The sequence below is a fragment of the Pezoporus flaviventris genome, unplaced genomic scaffold (genome assembly GCF_033815535.1).
Source record: "Pezoporus flaviventris isolate CSIRO_AGI_PZ_B2104156 unplaced genomic scaffold, CSIRO_AGI_Pfla_v1 ptg000055l, whole genome shotgun sequence".
NCBI lineage: Eukaryota > Metazoa > Chordata > Aves > Psittaciformes > Psittacidae > Pezoporus > Pezoporus flaviventris.
In genome coordinates this window covers 3,515,007-3,532,843 of record NW_026892603.1, presented here as the reverse complement: position 1 = coordinate 3,532,843, position 17,837 = coordinate 3,515,007, and the positions used below count along the sequence as shown (strand labels likewise).

At 37.2% G+C, this 17,837-nt stretch overlaps 1 protein-coding gene across 1 annotated transcript in view; it reads right to left on the bottom strand.

Annotated features, from left to right (window-relative positions):
• AGMO (alkylglycerol monooxygenase) overlaps positions 1 to 17,837 on the bottom strand; it is a 136,023-nt gene that overhangs the window by 49,931 nt on the left and 68,255 nt on the right. Inside the window, 2 exon segments of the mRNA XM_061469229.1 lie at positions 965 to 1,060; positions 6,900 to 7,003. Of these exon segments, the coding sequence (XP_061325213.1) occupies positions 965 to 1,060; positions 6,900 to 7,003 (200 nt within the window).

The window sequence follows — 17,837 nt, the reverse complement described above, 5'->3', positions numbered from 1 at the left end:
TATTAATGATTTCAGAAATGTGCCCAGGAGAAGTGAAATTTCAAAACCAGGAGTTTTCTATTGGGTCACTCTAAGTAGATTTTTGCCTTACAATTCCTACCCCCCGGGAAATGCACAGAAAAGAGAAAGTAATTTGAGCAACACAATAGCTTAAAATAGCCGGAAAAAAAAAAAAAAGCCGTAAAAAAAAAATTCCTATAGATCACATAAGGAAATTACAGAGGAAAAAAGGCATATGTATAGTCAGAATAATCAAAGGAATAAGTCTTGTAGAGATAATTAGTCCACAGCCCACTATGGGCTACTAAGAAATATGCTACAGCCTTATAACATGGGATACCTTTAAGCACCTCTACTGTATGCAAAGAAGCAGAAGGCCATTCAGCTACCTGAGAAGTGGAAGAAATTACATACTAATTATAGCAAGTTATTAACTGTATATATATGTAAACTGGATGGTCTATGCACTCTCAAAACAAATAAATAGGTGCACTCATAAACAAATAGCTATCAGATAATCAAAGAGCATTTGTCATCTGAGAACTACTTGCACAAAGAAGGAAACAATATCTGACTTCAGTTGAAACTCTAAATGATCTTTAAGAAGTGCTGGGTTTTGGATATTTTTCCCTAAAATATTTATCTTAGAAATGAAATCAGTTTCAGTATCTGCCAGAAACATTTAATAAGCTGCAAGATAGGAAAATATAGTATTAAAATAGCAAAAAGTTTTGATTCCTTACAGTTGCTCTTTTTTTTTTAAAATCTAATTGGGACCAACTGGCCTCATTGCTTCTTATAAACTTAGCAATATATATTCAGAAAAAGGAATAAAAATGAACAGATGTTTCTCCTTAAAGAAGTCAGACAAAGATTTTTCTTACACAATAAATCAGCTGCTAGTAGATTTCCAGGACACTGCTCCAGGCTAACTGTTTAGGTATGGCTTAAAAACCTGGTTTACCTCTGTATGTATCCAAAACTGGTAGAGTAGATTAAACTGCAGATGAACAGCAAACACTGACGAGGGAATGAAAAGAGCCATGGGCAAGTTGAAAATCTGAAAAATGAGAAAGAAAATATACATTAGATTCATAATTCTAAACTTGTGATGATATAACAAAGTATTATCTCAAGAGCTCAAAGCACTACACAAGATAATTGCTTCTTCTAATACCTCCATAATGTAGACAGAGAATAGATACTGATTATTATATTACTCCTAGATGTACTATAGCAAATGAGACAAACTGATACAAAAGTGATTTCCCAAAAGTCATACTGAGCAAATAGAAACATCAAGAAAAGAACTCAGAAATCTAGATGTTTATTCTGCCTACTATATGGAGCAGGAAACAACATATCCTCGACACGGAGGGTTCACATATAGGGGAGAATTATCATAGAGTAAGAAAAGTGTGAATTTATAACACTATAGCTTTTCCATTCAAACTCCCTATGTGAGCACCATAAGGGCAAGGCAACTTGGCTTTCAAAGTTAATTATAAATTCCTCATGATATCTCCCTTGAAGCTCCAATACATTGCTGAGCTCTAAAGCTGTGCTAACACAAAAACAGCTTCAGAAAACTGCTTACTTAGCAAAGACACCGAGTGCCCGGAATTTCACCATTAATTGCTTAATTGGCTGAGCAATAGAAAAAGACTTCCAAGACCTTCACGTACTACAACTCTCTGTGCTTTCTTCAGAAAAAGGCCTTTTTTTTTTTTCTTTTACCTGACACTGTTTTATACCAGCTGCATTAAAAACAATCCTTCCCTACAATACAGAGATTTTCTCTAAACCAAGCAGTAGTGGAGCTATCTTTAAAACTTTAAAACTCTTTAGCACTCGGGGAAAATCTGAAAAATCTGGATAGAAGATAACAGCTCCCTGTGAAACAGCAAAATTAACAAAATTCGTTTTCAAGTTCCTATTGCCCTTCTCACAAAAATCAAATATTTGAACATCAGAGAAAGCAGTCTGATAGACATGACAGGCCTCCTGAGCCAGGAATTCCTTTAGCGTAGGTCTGCACACATATTAATGTCAATATTCCCCCAGTTTTTGCCAAAGGGCCTACTGAGTAGGTAAGATGTCACACCGAGGTTGTAAAACAACTGCACCTCCATCCTCATGGTGTGAATAATGCTCTTGAGAACATCACCACAGCAGTATCTCACTGTTTTGAGCCAATGGAGGACTAAGGCCCTGCAATCCCAGTTTGGCATGCTGGCGGCAACACTGGACAACTGAAGCATAATTAAAAATACCTTATGTTGCTGCAGTATCACCTGGTAAGACTGGGACAGCTGTGATTTCATAAACTCCAGTCAAGGCTTCACAGATTACAGCTGCCCCACAAACTGCACATGGAGTGTTTCTGGTTGAATATCTTCAAAGTACTTTTCCAAAAAGTAAAGGAATTGTGGTGGAAGAAATATATTGAGCTTTTGGAGCTTGGGGGAAATAATGCAAATAGCTATTTTGTTTTAATCAGTCTGACCCTCAAAGGCTGAAGAGTTTGCATAACATTTATAAAATAAAAGAAAAATATATTTGGAAGGTGAATTTTGCATATTCAATGCCTAAGAATCACTCAATCTAAGCAAACTCACAAAAATTCACAGCAACTCTTACCTAACATGGGTAGCTAGTAAATGCCATTGGGGCATGCGGCACTTAAACATGAAATTCTGGAGTAGATGAGCATGAGATTTCTTTAAAAATTAAAAACACAGATCACACCGCCTTGTGCAGAAAACTACTGAATGAAACCCCACAAACCATGCTCTGAAACAAAAATGTAGTGCAAGCCTCCCATAGTTTAGGAAACATCGCCTAAACACTGTCATTGAGTCAGTCTTTTCCGAGTTCCTTCTTCCTCATTCCTCTAACCTGAGAGATATTTGTCTCACAACAGCCAGAAGGCTGTCATGTTTTTTCTCAAAGGTTATCTCACAAAGAAGCCAGCGGAGTAGGACCCATGGCCATGTTTAAGTAAAGCTACTTTAGTTTTCTCTTATTATTGATTGTACCTGTCTAATGGCATGATAAGAGCAGGAAATTTTTTAAAGGAAATGGAAAGGAAGTTGATTTTAAAAACAAACAACCAACCCCCCCTTCCAAAAAAAAAAAAACAACCCCACAAAAAAAAACAAACAAAACCCAAGAACAAAACAGAAACTAAAACCAAACAGATGGTTTTCAGATTATTCATGGAAATGGTTGCAGGACTGAAAGCAGGGTTAAAAATTTTATGGTTTTTCCCTAGAACTACCAGAGACAATTTGGTGGTATTTGCAGATGACTCAGAGGAGAAGAAAGGATCATCTTCATATTTATTTTCTAACCTACTTCTCACAATGAGTACGAGGATTTCTCTGTTAAGTGGTGAGAGGAGAGAATTTTCATATAAATCCACAGGTAAATTTGAGATTGACGAAGGAGAATTATTTCCTAACTGCCTCAAGTTTCCTTGCAATGCAAGCTTTATTTTGCACAGATTAAGGATTTCAAAGATCATTTACAGAAGTAGAACCCACAGGGATGAATAAAAACCTCTCCCAAACAAAGATTCAGTTTCTCCTATTGGTGGTTCCACTGAAACAACAAGATCAATGTCAGAAAAAAACCCAATAAAATCATTAAATAGTTTTTCACTGGAAATGCCAATTCCCCATATCAAAACATTTCATGGGAATGTACCAGCTTTCACTAATCTGTAGAGGAAAAGCTTTTATGCTTCCAAGATGTTATCTATGGTCAAAACTGCAGAAAACTGTTTATCACACTCGCAGATCTTTTCCCACTTGTGGATTCAGGGACAGATTGAGAGAGCGCTGCAATAACTGATAACCTGATGGGAAAGGCACGCAGCAAGGGAGTGGAGACGGATTTGTAGCTGGGGCTGCTGCACTGCAGATGTGTAGCTTCACACTTAAGGCACTGCCCCTTTTGAAGGGTGCATGTCTGCTGCACACTCTCTGACATGGGCATGCTCCACCTTTCTCCCTCCCATTTGCAAGTAAAAGCTAATAAATGCTTCCACAATAGATAGGGAAACACTAGAAACTCCTGAGGTTTAGCAGGTGGGCCGAGTTTCCTGCACTAAGCCCCTCCATCTCCATGCTGGAGACACCTGCTGATGTGTCCAGTACTCATCAGACAGGACACAGAGGGGCAAGGGGCAGCTGCCCACAGCTAATTCATGTGGGTTATACTTGTGTGAGGATTTTGCAGGAGTTAAAGGGTAGAAAAAAAAAACCTATCCCTTACAAATCCCAGATCTGGCAGACTCCTCAGTAGATAAGAAATTAACTTTGTGACTCTGTGCTGAAAAGAATGGTGTTACCTCTTCCCTTTCCAGATCTATATATAGATTTTTCCACTGTTTTTAAACCAACAAGGTATAGTTCAACCCTTTATCGAAATGTATAGTCTAAAGCTATCAAATTATTATGGATTTAATATTTGCAATTAAACCTTACCCTCAGAGGAAAGTTGAGAATTGGTACTCAAAGAATTAAATTATAGCTTTTTGAGGTGTATATGCAACTCTTTCTTTTCACAATTAAACTAAGTATTTTATCAGAAGCAAAAATTTATATAGTATTAGCTTGCTGATTTCTTCTTGAAAATGAATTTACATTTTTATTTCCACATTTTTTTCCCCCACAAAATGGGCTTCAAAACCACATTCAGTCTTAACAGGTCTGCGTCTCTATGGCCCGTTCACCGGAGTAACAGAAATACTGCGTGTGCAAATGACATGAAGCAATACACATTTGGTTCCAAGCTCAGGAGTGTACCTCTATCACTGATTGTACTTAAAGCATGTTTTTCTCTTTTCTTTCATTTCACATCTTTTCAATCAGCTTGAGCACAACCCACACAGATTAATATGCTGATTTATTTATCTTATAATGTTTAACTTAAAACACATACACAGCTGGCAGTAGAACAGTCCCACAATCCCACACCATCCACCACAACTTTCTCACAGCCTCCACAAAACTGGATGACGAACTGCATTCAACAGTACACATTCAGCAACAACAAAGGAAGATTAACTAAAGGCTTCACTGAGTTTCAGCAGTGAGGGGGTTCTGGACAAATCTGGAAGTCTAGAAAAATAGCAGTGCTATAAGAATTAGCAGGAGTTGTTTTCATGTACAGTAAGGTTTTGGAGAAAGAAAACTGGTATAACTCTCACATTCTGGGGGGAGATAAACCAATATTTATACTAACTAAACATTTTGGCTAATACCAGATATTTGATGAAAAACCACTGCACACAAAAGTATTATGGATTCCTAGGTTTATTTCCCTTTACTCATAGCAAATGAGTTTTAAATGTACCTATATTATTTGCCAAGTGATACCAGCATGGTCCTGAGGGTGGTCTTTAGAATCTAAGGCAAACAGACATCTTGGCTTTCCTGAATATCTTATGCTCTCTGAGGGACCATCCTCAAAATCAGGCAGTCAGACAAAGTGCTCATGCACACACCCATATGTACATACATGCTTTTTGTCTGTTTTGAATTATTGTTTTTGTTAAGCATTTGCACATATGGTCCCAATGGGCAAATGTGCAAAGGTTAAATATTTAACATGGCATATTTACATAGGAAGCGGTATTGTAACAGAGATGCATCCCTTCCGCTATTGTTCACTGTGGTCATTTAAATCTGAGGCACTCCTGCTAACATCAGATGATTCTTTTCTGGATGAACAAAACCTAAGAATTTACGTAGAAGACTTTAAGAAACAAATCTAAGGAATAGTATCTGTTTCACAGTTTGCAGCAGCAATTTTTTATTTTAACCTAGCACTTTAACTCATTTAATGTTATGTGCTTAAATCACTTACAAACAACAGATTAAGTCCATGTGCAGACATGGGAGCATAAATAAAGACTAATTTTATTGAAGTTAATGGAAGTGCACTGGATTTGCATGTGTGAGTACACACACTTGGCTTTGACTCATTTGCTCATAGGCTAGCTGTTGAGATTCCCAGAGGACTGTGGGTTTCCTCCACCACTAGTATTATACATCATTGGAGAGGAGCATTTATATATTTTATATACAAAAATACATTGAATATTGCTTTGCTTGACCTCTAATTCTGAAAATTCAAAATTTTAAAATTATTAAAAAAATAGAACAACAATCAAACAAACTACAATCTGAGTTAAAAATATCTGAGTCAAACGAGAACATAAAATTGAAATGAGAAAAATCGGCAGAATCTAATTACCCTGAGCCCAAAACTGAACACTGAATAGTATGTTACATTTATGAATACATTTGGAAATATAAGGTTTTAAATCTGTAAATGAGTACTCACCTTAATTTATATTACATGTATACACAGCTCAACATTTAAAACAGATCATATCTGAAGTAACACTAGGTAAGAATAGTGGCATACTGCCCTTACTGGAGTATTGACACATGACATGAATGGGCAGAGACAAATACATCTGCATGTTCAAGGCAATCTCTAGCAACAATTTCTCTCCCTGCTCCTTTCAGTTACACAGACATATTCTACAGTAGTTATACTCTGATCTTTTTGCTGTATTTATGCATGAATAACTGAATGAAAAAAATGGCCCAATTTTACTAAAAAAGTTATGAAAATATAAATGCAGAGTTATAATTAGCCTTCTTAAACTTAACTACTGCATTCTTTTTCAAGTTTGCTGTGAAAACATTAATGAATGTATTTTTAAAGCTTATGATTCGCACATTTCTCAGGTTCAACTTTTATGTTTCCAGGGTCAAATATCTTAAAAAAAAAAATGTTTTCCTTTAAAGGAAAATAAACACTATTGTTTCACTTTTACTACATCTTGCTGATATTAATTTGTCAAATCTTGTGCAACCTACCCAGGAGGTGTACCTTTGTAGGACAAATTGTCACAAGGCTGTGAATAAGTTGTAATCTTCAGAACTGTGATGTACTTGGTGTGAGGCCCACAGTATATTAACCTCTGCAAAACACATAATTTCTAATGAGGTATGTACTAGAGAACAAAGCAACATTTGTTTGCCAAGGCCTTTTTTCATAAGCTAGAATCAACTAATCCCCCAACTTACACTTTGCTATTTTACCTTATATAGCAGGTAATAAAACCTAATGCTCAGAGGTGAGTTTGGGTAGGCTGTGTTAAATGTCAGTAAGTTGACAGAAGTCAGTGTAGATTTCATGCTGAGGAAGGCAAGGCTGTGGCAAGAACTCATATCATTGCTGGAAGAGTAGAAGGATGCTTGTGATGGGAGTTAAACAGCCAGAAAACCTGAGCTTGGTCCTGATAACAAGAGTTAGTAGGAGCTCTGTTCTGGGGTTCAGATGGACAAAGACTGAGGATGCTTTCATGCCTGCATTTATTTACTAAAGTTATCTATTTCAAGACCAGAAAGGGAGACAAAATGTTCCAAAAATCTTACACTTCAAATTTAAACAGCTTAACTGGTGTCTGCTGTTACGCTTACAGTTTTCTGGAAGGCATAAATCTTCAAGCCCACTGATACCACAGACCACAAAACACAGCCATTGCCTGCCCGCTAGTGACAAATGGAAAAACAAATGGCTGCTTGCTGGGAACTCTGGACCCAGACAACAGAGAGCAGTGGCTCTATTATGTTACAGTTCAAAAAAAGTTGCTGGAATAAGGGCAAAACCAGTGTCAGCCACGTCCTCTGAAGGCACACCACCTCTAATGTGCTGCAGTGAAGAATACTTCAAAATCCTGACTGTACTTCCAGGTACATTTTTTATTAAGCGCAGACTGGAGTGGGCTCTCTGCACTGTATATTGGTATCTGGACAGCTTTAAGTGGGAGGTTAAGATAGAAATGTTTAGGTTCATCAAATGTATAGCTACAAGAATGACCTTAATTACAGCAAAATGAAAAAGTGGGTGGTTAATGAAGCCCAAATAATGCCTATTTAGCATAAACCTAAATTTAAGGTCACGTGTTTCCAGGGATGAAGCGTACACAAAGACTCAGCTGATTACAGAAATTAAAATTTAACTGGCTGTCCGCCAGCTGCACGCTCCATTTGCCACTGACTTGTTTCACTAGAGTAATTAGAAAAGTGCCTTTGGCAGATATTAGAATTGTATTCACAGAATGATCTTATAATGTGCATTTAAAGTCCTGAAATTATATAGTGCCAATCTTACATCCCATAGTTTAGGCCTGGTGATAAAAATGTATTTGCAAGTGTAAAGTAATGCCAAAAACTCCTCTTAATGAATCTCAAGGTGTTTTCATTATCTCAGGGGACTAGATAGTCTTGCAACAGGAGGTAAAAGTTTTATGCTAGAAATTGAGAATTTTAAATCCAATTAATTTTGGCAGTTTGGTAATTTACATGACATCATTTTTAAATGCGTTTAAGTCCTTGAAAATCCTTACAATTGCTGAAATAAAATTGTAATTTCAACTATTATAAAACACTTCATACTAAATCTAAGTATTCTTCCTTCTTTAAATGCATTTGTTCCTGAAGGAACAAGTATTCACTATATCAAGAATTAGTGATCTCTCTCAAAACCCCTCTGACCTCATCTTAATGCATCTCTGCCTAATAAGCTCAATAGGAGATGAATTATTCAGGTGAGCTTCAGTACTCAGTAATAATTTGTATCTGAAATGATTCCCAAGACCTCAACAGAAGCTAAATGAGTGAACAAAGCATCTGAAAAGGTGGAGGTTAAAGACCTGTCTCCTTAGTTGTTTTAAAAGCATTTACTTCCTATCACAAACTGTGTGTAACACAAGCCTTCACTCAATGAAGTACAGCTGTGCAAACAGGGTACAGTAACTGGATCTTGCTTCTTTCTCTCACTCATTTTTCAGCATTATGAAAAGTTCAAGGAAGGGAATCTATGATGATTTTTACAGTCTACTTTCGCTGTAGTTAAGGTCAAATGGTTTTCAAAATGAATTACTAAAAAGGCATTTTATTAGCATTCATTTTTCCATTAAACTGCCTCTTACACTAACAAGAATATCAAATAAGGTAACTGAATGTTGGTAAAATGTTAATCTTTCAGATGTGCAAGTCATGTTAAATGATCTATCATTCAAAAATACACACAGGAATATTAGGGACATAAACAAACAATTCTGCCACAAGTAATTTAACTGCTAAAGCTATTTCCGACTTCTGTTACAGCTAAGTAAATTAAACCCTGCTCCTTAATGCTATTCTTGCTGACATTAATGTCATAGACTATGTTAAATTCCTTGGCAAAACAGGCAGAGCTGATAATTAGAAATAGTTTTTCTCTTAAAAATTTACCTGAAGAAACTGGCTATCAATAACTTTTTATTTGAAGTGAAAGAATAACAGCATGACTAAGTGTGAAACAGATCACCTCAAAACTCAATCTATAACCATTAGTATATTAAAAATGTTATAATTCTAACACCTAAAAGACATGTCACAAATGTAAGAAACTGAGCAAGCACTCTTCAAGGAATACAGCTGACTGCTCACCAACTACCTGCAACATAAACCAAAATCTGTGCACCTATAGAAGAGCTGTGGTTTCATTTTTTCATTCATAATGATGATAACTTGAAGCAAAGAGAAAAGTTACTTGAATTAGAACATAATTATAAGAGACTCACATGCATTTTCTCATATGTATTACTACATAATGACCAAAAAGGAGAGCAAAACCAAGATACGGTCAACTCCAACACAGATTTTTCTTCTTTTTTCTTTTTTTTAATATATGTAGAAAACAGAAGACTTTGTTTTTGTTAATTTCTGCAGCTTTCAGTGATTTTCACAGCCCAACACATTTTGGTTAACAGAAGGAGAAAATATTTCTGCCAAGAAAACCTGTAGGCATTTCAAGAAGTGAGGTCAAAGAAAACAACCATTTTACACAATTCTCAAAATCAGTGAAATGGTAAAAATCTGATGAATGCTTATAGAATAAAAAGACTACACACACCTTTTAATTAAAAGGGTGTAATTTCTTTTCACACTGTTTTCTAAGACCTGGATCTAAAACAAAGTGTAAAAAAACCACAAATGATTTAGAAATACATCCATTAGATGTATTTGATGAGTGATGTAAAGTTTTTATTCTTTTTCAGTCAATGCTGACTAGTTAGGAGAACAAGTGAAGGTTTCCCCTCAGCACCTACTTAAATTTAAAAACCTTCAATTTCACTATGCTTGCCACCTCCTACAAGATTAAATGCCTTCAGTATTCAGTAAGGTAATGAACTACAGTTTACCTAGTTAGAAATTTAAAAGATAGCAAAATTACATTTACTGTGCCACAGATCACTATATTACGATTAACTCCACAAAGCCATGCATTTGGCAAGGCACCCCTCATCCATGGCACGGTCCCTGCCAATCTGTGCATGAAAACTGGCGCTTCCCAGAGCAGCTGTAACCAGCAGTGCTTCAGAGGCAGGTATGCTGTGCTGCATTCACATTCAAGCAATAGAAAAGGGATCATCTCATGGATCTACTTCTCTCCAGTCAGAATTAGTAGAAACCTGAAAACAACTAACAAAAGAAAAATGGCCTGGAAGGCACATCTTCCAGTCATTTCTTTTCTTTCCATTTCACACATATACACACACACTCCAAAGATAAAAGAGAGAAAATACATAGCATTTACCCAATTTCTTCACTAAACTATTAGCTCTCTTATTCACAATTGCTACCGTCCTAGTGTTCTGTTGATGCTTCCAAAATTTTTGAATAAATCTCTTCTTATGCAGGGCATTTTCAGAGTCTTATTCCCTGCTGGATTCTACACTTGCACCAGATGAACAACCACTGAGGCAGAGCACCATTTAAGTTTTGTCAGTGGAAAGGACAATTAATGCCTTACATGAAAACAGAAATCTACCTACACGGGTTAGTTATCATCTCCACAACAGAAGTATATATGACCTGCACATGACTCTCCTGTTTACTCTGTTGTGGTGCAGTCCCTCTTCTGTTACTCTTATGATCCAACTTTGCTTTATGCTTTTTGTTTTAGTGTTGTTCAATAAGAGCTGCAAAATAGGTTATTTGCCAAAAGCCTCTGTTTCCTTGTATTAGAAATATAATTCTTATAGGAACGAATTCTTTCCTCAGTTACGTTAGTGTAAGCATAGAGCTGTGGGGGTTTAATGAGAACAGGATTAGATCCAAGGAATTTGTCTGGAAGACTGTGTTATATACCACACACAAAGAAGCATGTATACAGGGAAATGTACACTTTTGTTTTGCCTTTTTTTATTTTTTTAATAAGACACATTTTTCTTACAGTTTGGCCTTGGCTACAGTGAGTGCTGGCAGTTTGTAGTCTCAGGATAATCACATACATAAATCAAAAGACTAGTTGTAAGGAGATCTGAGTTCAAGTCATTAGCCTTGGTTCACTGTAGAGCTTCAGACAATTTTGTTAACTTCTTTCTTCTGCACGTTTTTATTGAGAAGCACCTATCTGTGCTTGTACCTGACACACACCAGTTCTCAGCATTTAGAAAGGAGTTGCACTACAGTTTAGAATAACAGGACAAACAGACTACATTAGCCTTTGTTCCCAGAGTTTGTGTGCCAGAAAGAGAAGTGGAACAACTCAGAAGCACCTCTTCAGTCTCAGCACTATCTGGTCCCCCTTGGTCATTTTGCAGTGAAAGAGATTGCCACAACTCAGTGGCAAACAATGATAGGACAAGGGGTAATGGGTACAAACTGGAACACAAGAGGTTCCACTTAAACTTGAGAAGAAACTTCTTCTCAGTGAGGGTGACAGAACACTGGAACAGGCTGCCCAGGGAGGTTGTGGAGTCTCCTTCCCTGGAGACATTCAATACTCACCTGGACACATTCCTGTGTAACATTATCTAGGTGTTCCTGCTCTGGCAGGGGGATTGGACTAGATGATCTTTTGAGGTCCCTTCCAATCTCTAGCATACTGTGATACTGTGATATTGTGGTACCAATTCCAGGATAGGCAATCATACAGCATGTCACATGGCCAGTGTCAGGCAGAAAATAGTGCTACCAGGAGACAATCACTAACTTACTTCATTGCAAGCCTGCAGCTTAATTAGGAAATTTGATTAGGCATTCAGCATCTGATATTTCTGGGACTTGAGATGTGCTTCTTCTGTGCTTTGTTCAGTATTATCTCTGTTTTTCAACCCTCTTCTTAAGTTACAATATGCAGTCAGCAAACTACTGTGTGAGTGGGCTAACTTATAATCAAGTAATACATGGTATATGCTTCTATGGCTTACAAGGCAAAAATCAGAGCAACCTTCTAAAAACCCTAAGTCCAGAATCTGTTCAAAAACCAAAACCTCCTGCTTGATCTGCTGCCATACCAGTTGAAAACACAAAACTGCTCCCACACAAAAAATCCACAATAAGATCTGCAAAACTTAAGATGCAGAATTGCCTAGGAAAACGTGGGAAGAATCAAGACAAGCCAAAGTATTACATATGCTACCCAGAACAAACAATGGGTCAGGTCATATCCCCTCTTAGCAAGAATCCAGGGGACTGTGAAATATACTCAGAAAACACTTCTGAATCTGTGAAATATTTAAGATACCACATGGTTAGGGAAGCAGAGCTTGGCCAGGTAAAAATATAATGGTCCTCTCTACCAATACATGACCTATGTTATTTCCTGGCATCCTCATAAGCATCAACAGAAATGCTAGAAAAAGCAACAGTGTTCCCAAAGAGTCAGTCTCTTCTAGCAGGAGTAGTTCCCTCAGAAGTTAAGCTGCATGAATGAAACTTCATGCACCATAGTTGTACCAATGTAAATAAAAGTCTCAAGTCAAGTACATTGGGACAGTCCTAACATGCCCTTTGAGGTTTTCATACAGTTGCTGGGAATTGAACCGTCTCTTTCCACACATGCCATGGAAAACTCACAAAGGAATAAAGGTAAGAATTCAGAAATTAATTCACAGTGACTGAATCTCTGATTTTAGTCATAGTTTTTAATAGAAATTGAATGTGCATTCCTTTGTGGGGAAAGATATCAAGAAGGTAAATGATCCAAAGCAATTTTAGCATGAAAATGTTGGATTTGGACACTTCCACAAAGATAAACAGGAAAAATTCAAAGGAATCCACAAAAGGAATGAAGTTTTAGTGACATGTACATATGTAATCTCTGAAAATAGTGAAATACTTGGCAAGTCTTTCAGTACACAGCAGGTCTCACACAAATTGACTGCCCAACCTGTTTCTCACACCTTTCTGAAGTAAATTGTTCAATTTCTGTAGTTGCTTGGAGCAGCTCTGCAGCTGGTTAAAGGTTTTGTTTGCCTGAGCTCTGGATGATCCCTGCAGTAGATCCAATACTCTGGATCATGAGGAACCATGATGGTGGGAACTGTCACACTGTCACTTGTCTCTTTTGTGGGTGTGTAAGGCATGATTTGGGTACCTGTTTTCCAGTTGTTCTGGTTTTCATAACAGATTCTTTAGATATTAAAGTCTGAAAACAACTCTGATTTGTACCAAAAAAAAATATAAATTGGTGCCACATCAGTTTTAAGGATAACTAAACCATAGCATAAAATCTTGTTGGTAAACCCACTCCCAACCCTGGCAAGCATTTCCCACCAACACTGGGCTCAAGTTTTGCAAGTTCCTCATTGAGGGCTCCTATTGGGTATAGCAAGGTTTGTCCACCTTATACTCTCACTGTCTCTTGGCTGAGTGACACTGTATATGTTAACTTCTGCAGCTCATTGCTGCAGCATTTTTTTATTTTTTTTTTTTTAGCACTTAGCTCTTTCTGCACCTTTTTTACTACAAAGAAGAGCATACGGCTGATTAACTTCACAACTATAAATCAACCTATTGGTGAAATTAGATTTAGATATTAAAATAAAAACCTGCAACAAATTTCTGTGCAAAGAAGAAGATCCTCAGCAGCTGGTGCAAAGACTCCCATAGATCTGTGCCACTTTATACATGCTGCAGACCTAACTCAAGCTTCTCCAAATATGGCAGATTCCAGCACTGGCAATCTTTAGTTCTGAGCATTTGCCAACCCATATAATATAACTTGGTGTTACTGAATACTGACATCAAAGTGTGGTATAAAAGTGTAAAACTCATTAACTGTGACCAAATAAGCACTCTGCTCCTTCGCTTAATGATAAAGAGAACTGAGCCTAAATGAAATAAATTTGTTTTAAAAAAAAAAAATAAAAAACCTTCAGAATTTATTTTTTTTTAATTTGGATTCTTTGCCCTTTTTTTTCATTTTTTCTTTCCTACCCCAAAGGCATCTCAGCCACTGAAATGTCAGCTAATGCAACTTGAGAACATATTCATCTTCGAGGATCTTAGAAGGAAACTGCTGGAATGAAATGGAAAAAAGAGAAGATAATTCTCCTTTTGTTTGGGTTTTTTGTTTTTTTTTTTTCTTTTTTGGTGGGGGAACGAGGGTGCGAGTTCTTTTCTCCTGCATTCTGGGCTGTCTCTACAAAAGATTGATGTCTGGTGTCACCATTAGGAAGTGCAAACTGTTCAGCTTCATTGCAATCTATGTCCTCATCCTCTTGCTCTGCAGGATACCACATACTTTGGCAGGCAATATTCAGATGGGAAGCACTTTAATGGCAAGAATGGATGCCAGTGAAACCTTTTCCCACAACGTTCAAAACTCTGGATGTACATACATTAAAGCAACATAAAGCTGCAGGATATTAGGAAGAAAACAATAACTGATACTACTCAGCCACATTAATCTTACTTTTTTACCCCTCAATACATTCAAAGAATGCTAGGGAAATACACACACACACAAATAAAAAAGGAAGAAAAAAAAATGAACTGGAATGAATTAAAGTCCTCCAACTCAAAGGCATAAGCATACATTTTTAAAGCAAATATCCATAGCATCTTCACGTAACTTTTACCTTGTAGGTCAGATTTCTGCATACATTTATTTGGTTCTTCATTTTTTCATGCCAAATACAGTTAGAATTAACACTGATAAGTCAATGGAGTTATTTTAGTGTAAAAGAGGAACTAGCTCTATGTAGTTTTCTCTTGCAGAGCATTTTAGATGATTTACTAAACCAAGTTCCTGAAAGATAGATGTGTGGAAATCCAGACTAGACTTGAAAAGGAATCTATTGAAATTTACTGTGATATCAGGAAAACCTGGGGAACATCGAGATACCCTCCCCCCTTAAATAAACTTTTTAAATATTCCAGACATTTACATCCAACTTTCATCCCACTCCTTCCGAGATTTACAAACCATAGAAAAAGACAGACAGACACTTCAGGCAATGCACGAGTTTTGCTCAATCGACCTGATATAGACTTTGCTGTGTTCAGCTGAAAAATATCCATTAACTTTAACAGATTTTGAAATAAGTTCATTATATATTATACAATACGAAGCTAAGGACAGTTAACCCTTTGAAATAAAGTTCAGGTATTTAGTGAGATGGCTCACCCATATTTATTTATACGTTTGTTTTACATGTGTCAAATTATTTCTTCAAGAAATAAAAAGAAAAAAATGCAGTAACAGATCATAGAATAGGCAGAGTTCAAAAGAACCTTAAGACCATGTAGTTCCAACCCCCCTACCATGAGCAAGAACATCTCACACTAAACCATGTCACCCAAGGCTCTGTCCAACCTGGACTTGAACACTACCAGAGATGGAGCATTTACCACTTTTCTGAGCAACCTGTTCTAGTGTCTCACCACCTGCACAGTAAAGAACTTCTTCCTTGTATCTAACCTAAACTTCCCCTGGTTAAGTTTGAACCCATTAGTCTGTGCCCTATCACTACAGTCCCTGGGGAATAGTCCTTCTCCAGCACCACTGTAGGCCCCCTTCAGATACTGGATACCATGTGCTCATTTAACAGTGATGGATCCATTCTATTTGGTAGTCATACTTCTTATTTACAGTATATGTGATGCACACTAAAAGAAAACTGCACTTCCACAGACTACATTTGGACAGACATTGTCAGTACTTACACTCCCATTCCTCAAAGCACGTAGCTAACCATAGGTCCTCCAAGTCCATCAAGTAATTACCTATTTCTATATCTGTACACCTGTACATCCTACAGCATCTGGAGCCAAACAATAGATTGGCTCTAGATTCTATTAAACATAATGAGACTGTAATTGGCTTTTCTGTTTATCATTCTAACAGGAAGGACATGGAAGCCATGTAGGCAGATAGATTAGCTAAAGAGACCAGAATACAGGTGACTGCCAAAGCATGCAGCCTCAATTAAAAGGTGAAAAAGAAAGGGGGCTTATAAGCTTGCCTCCATACCCGTGAAGCTGTGATCCATCTGGTAGAGCCCACTCCTAAGTTTGTCAGATAGGACTATCTGGAGGATGCCTCTACCACCAGATTCTATCTTCAAGGTTTTGCCTCCCACCACTCCCTGCCCTGTCCCTTTAGCAGGGAACAAAGATATGCACCTAAATTAGGTCTACACAAATAGGTCTTTACATTGGAACCACCCATGGGGATACAGGACTGGCAGTACGATCAGCACACTTAGCAAAAAGGCATGAAACAGCCTTTAAGAAAGCCTTTTATTGAGTGTCCGTTGCTACTGACACTCTCTCATGAACCCTGATCATCAGTCAGAGGAGTTACTTTATCCTCCATTTCCTCTTTCCCCAAAGTATTAATAAATGATTACTCGTTGAAGACCAGTGAAGCCACATGCTGTAGAGTTTCAGGGACAGAGTTCATTCCAATGTTTACCCTAACTTTTGGTACTGATGTTTGCAGGGGCAAAACTACTCCAATGCTTCCAGCAAACACTGAAACAGATCACAGGTCTGGGAGTGCAAGATGAGGGCTGGTAACAGCAGCAGCAAACAGGTGAAGCCAGAGGTGCAGGGGAACAGGACCAACAGATTCCTGCGATGCTAATTCAGACCGATTTGTCAGATTAACAGCTATAGCACTTAACCTGTAAAGGCACTCCTCCTACATACTCTGGTTTTTGCAGCCACATGTCTCCTGCATGATGTATTTTTTTTTTTTTTTACTTTAAAGACCTACAGCTAGTGGCTGGATAATTAGTAGCAGAACTAACAGAAAGGAAAAGATTTCAGAGACAGAAAATACCAAGTACGGAAAAGAATGATTTTTAACTGATTGATTATGACATTTTGATATATCCCACTGTAAATGAATTAATTTTTATCTGTTTGCTCTAAGCTGTAAAATAAGCCAAGATTGAAAACTCATTGGAAGATGCATCTGTTACACTTTCCAAACACGCAAAAATAAGCATTAAAGCTATAAAGTGCAAGATACCAGACTGAAGACTTACCTCAACCACTAAAATTGTATATAGGAAACAGATCTGCCTGAGGAAAATAAGTTCCTCTATTTTATAAAGTGTCATTGTTATCTGGCAAAGGTAGGGTACTTAATTTTAAATATATAAATAGAAATCTTTTTCTGCTTTGATACCTCTAGTTAAAATCCATTGCTAGACAAAAGAACTGACCCCAAATGAGAGCGTGCTCTTGCCCTCTTTAGGCAGATTGTGCCAAACATAACTCTAGTCTACAAAAAAAAATCCTGTTACTCCACAGCCAATCTCCTCCCACAGCTAGCAGGGGAAGAGAGGGAACCAGAGAATCTTTATCTACAACGTGTTGATTTTTTAATGGAAAACATACTCGTAAGTACAAAGGTTTACAGTGTGTTAAGACGTATCAAACAGTAAGCATTTATGTGTAATTTCATAATGTATTTTATATGCACACCAGTACCCATTATCTCTATACCCAACATGGGAGCTC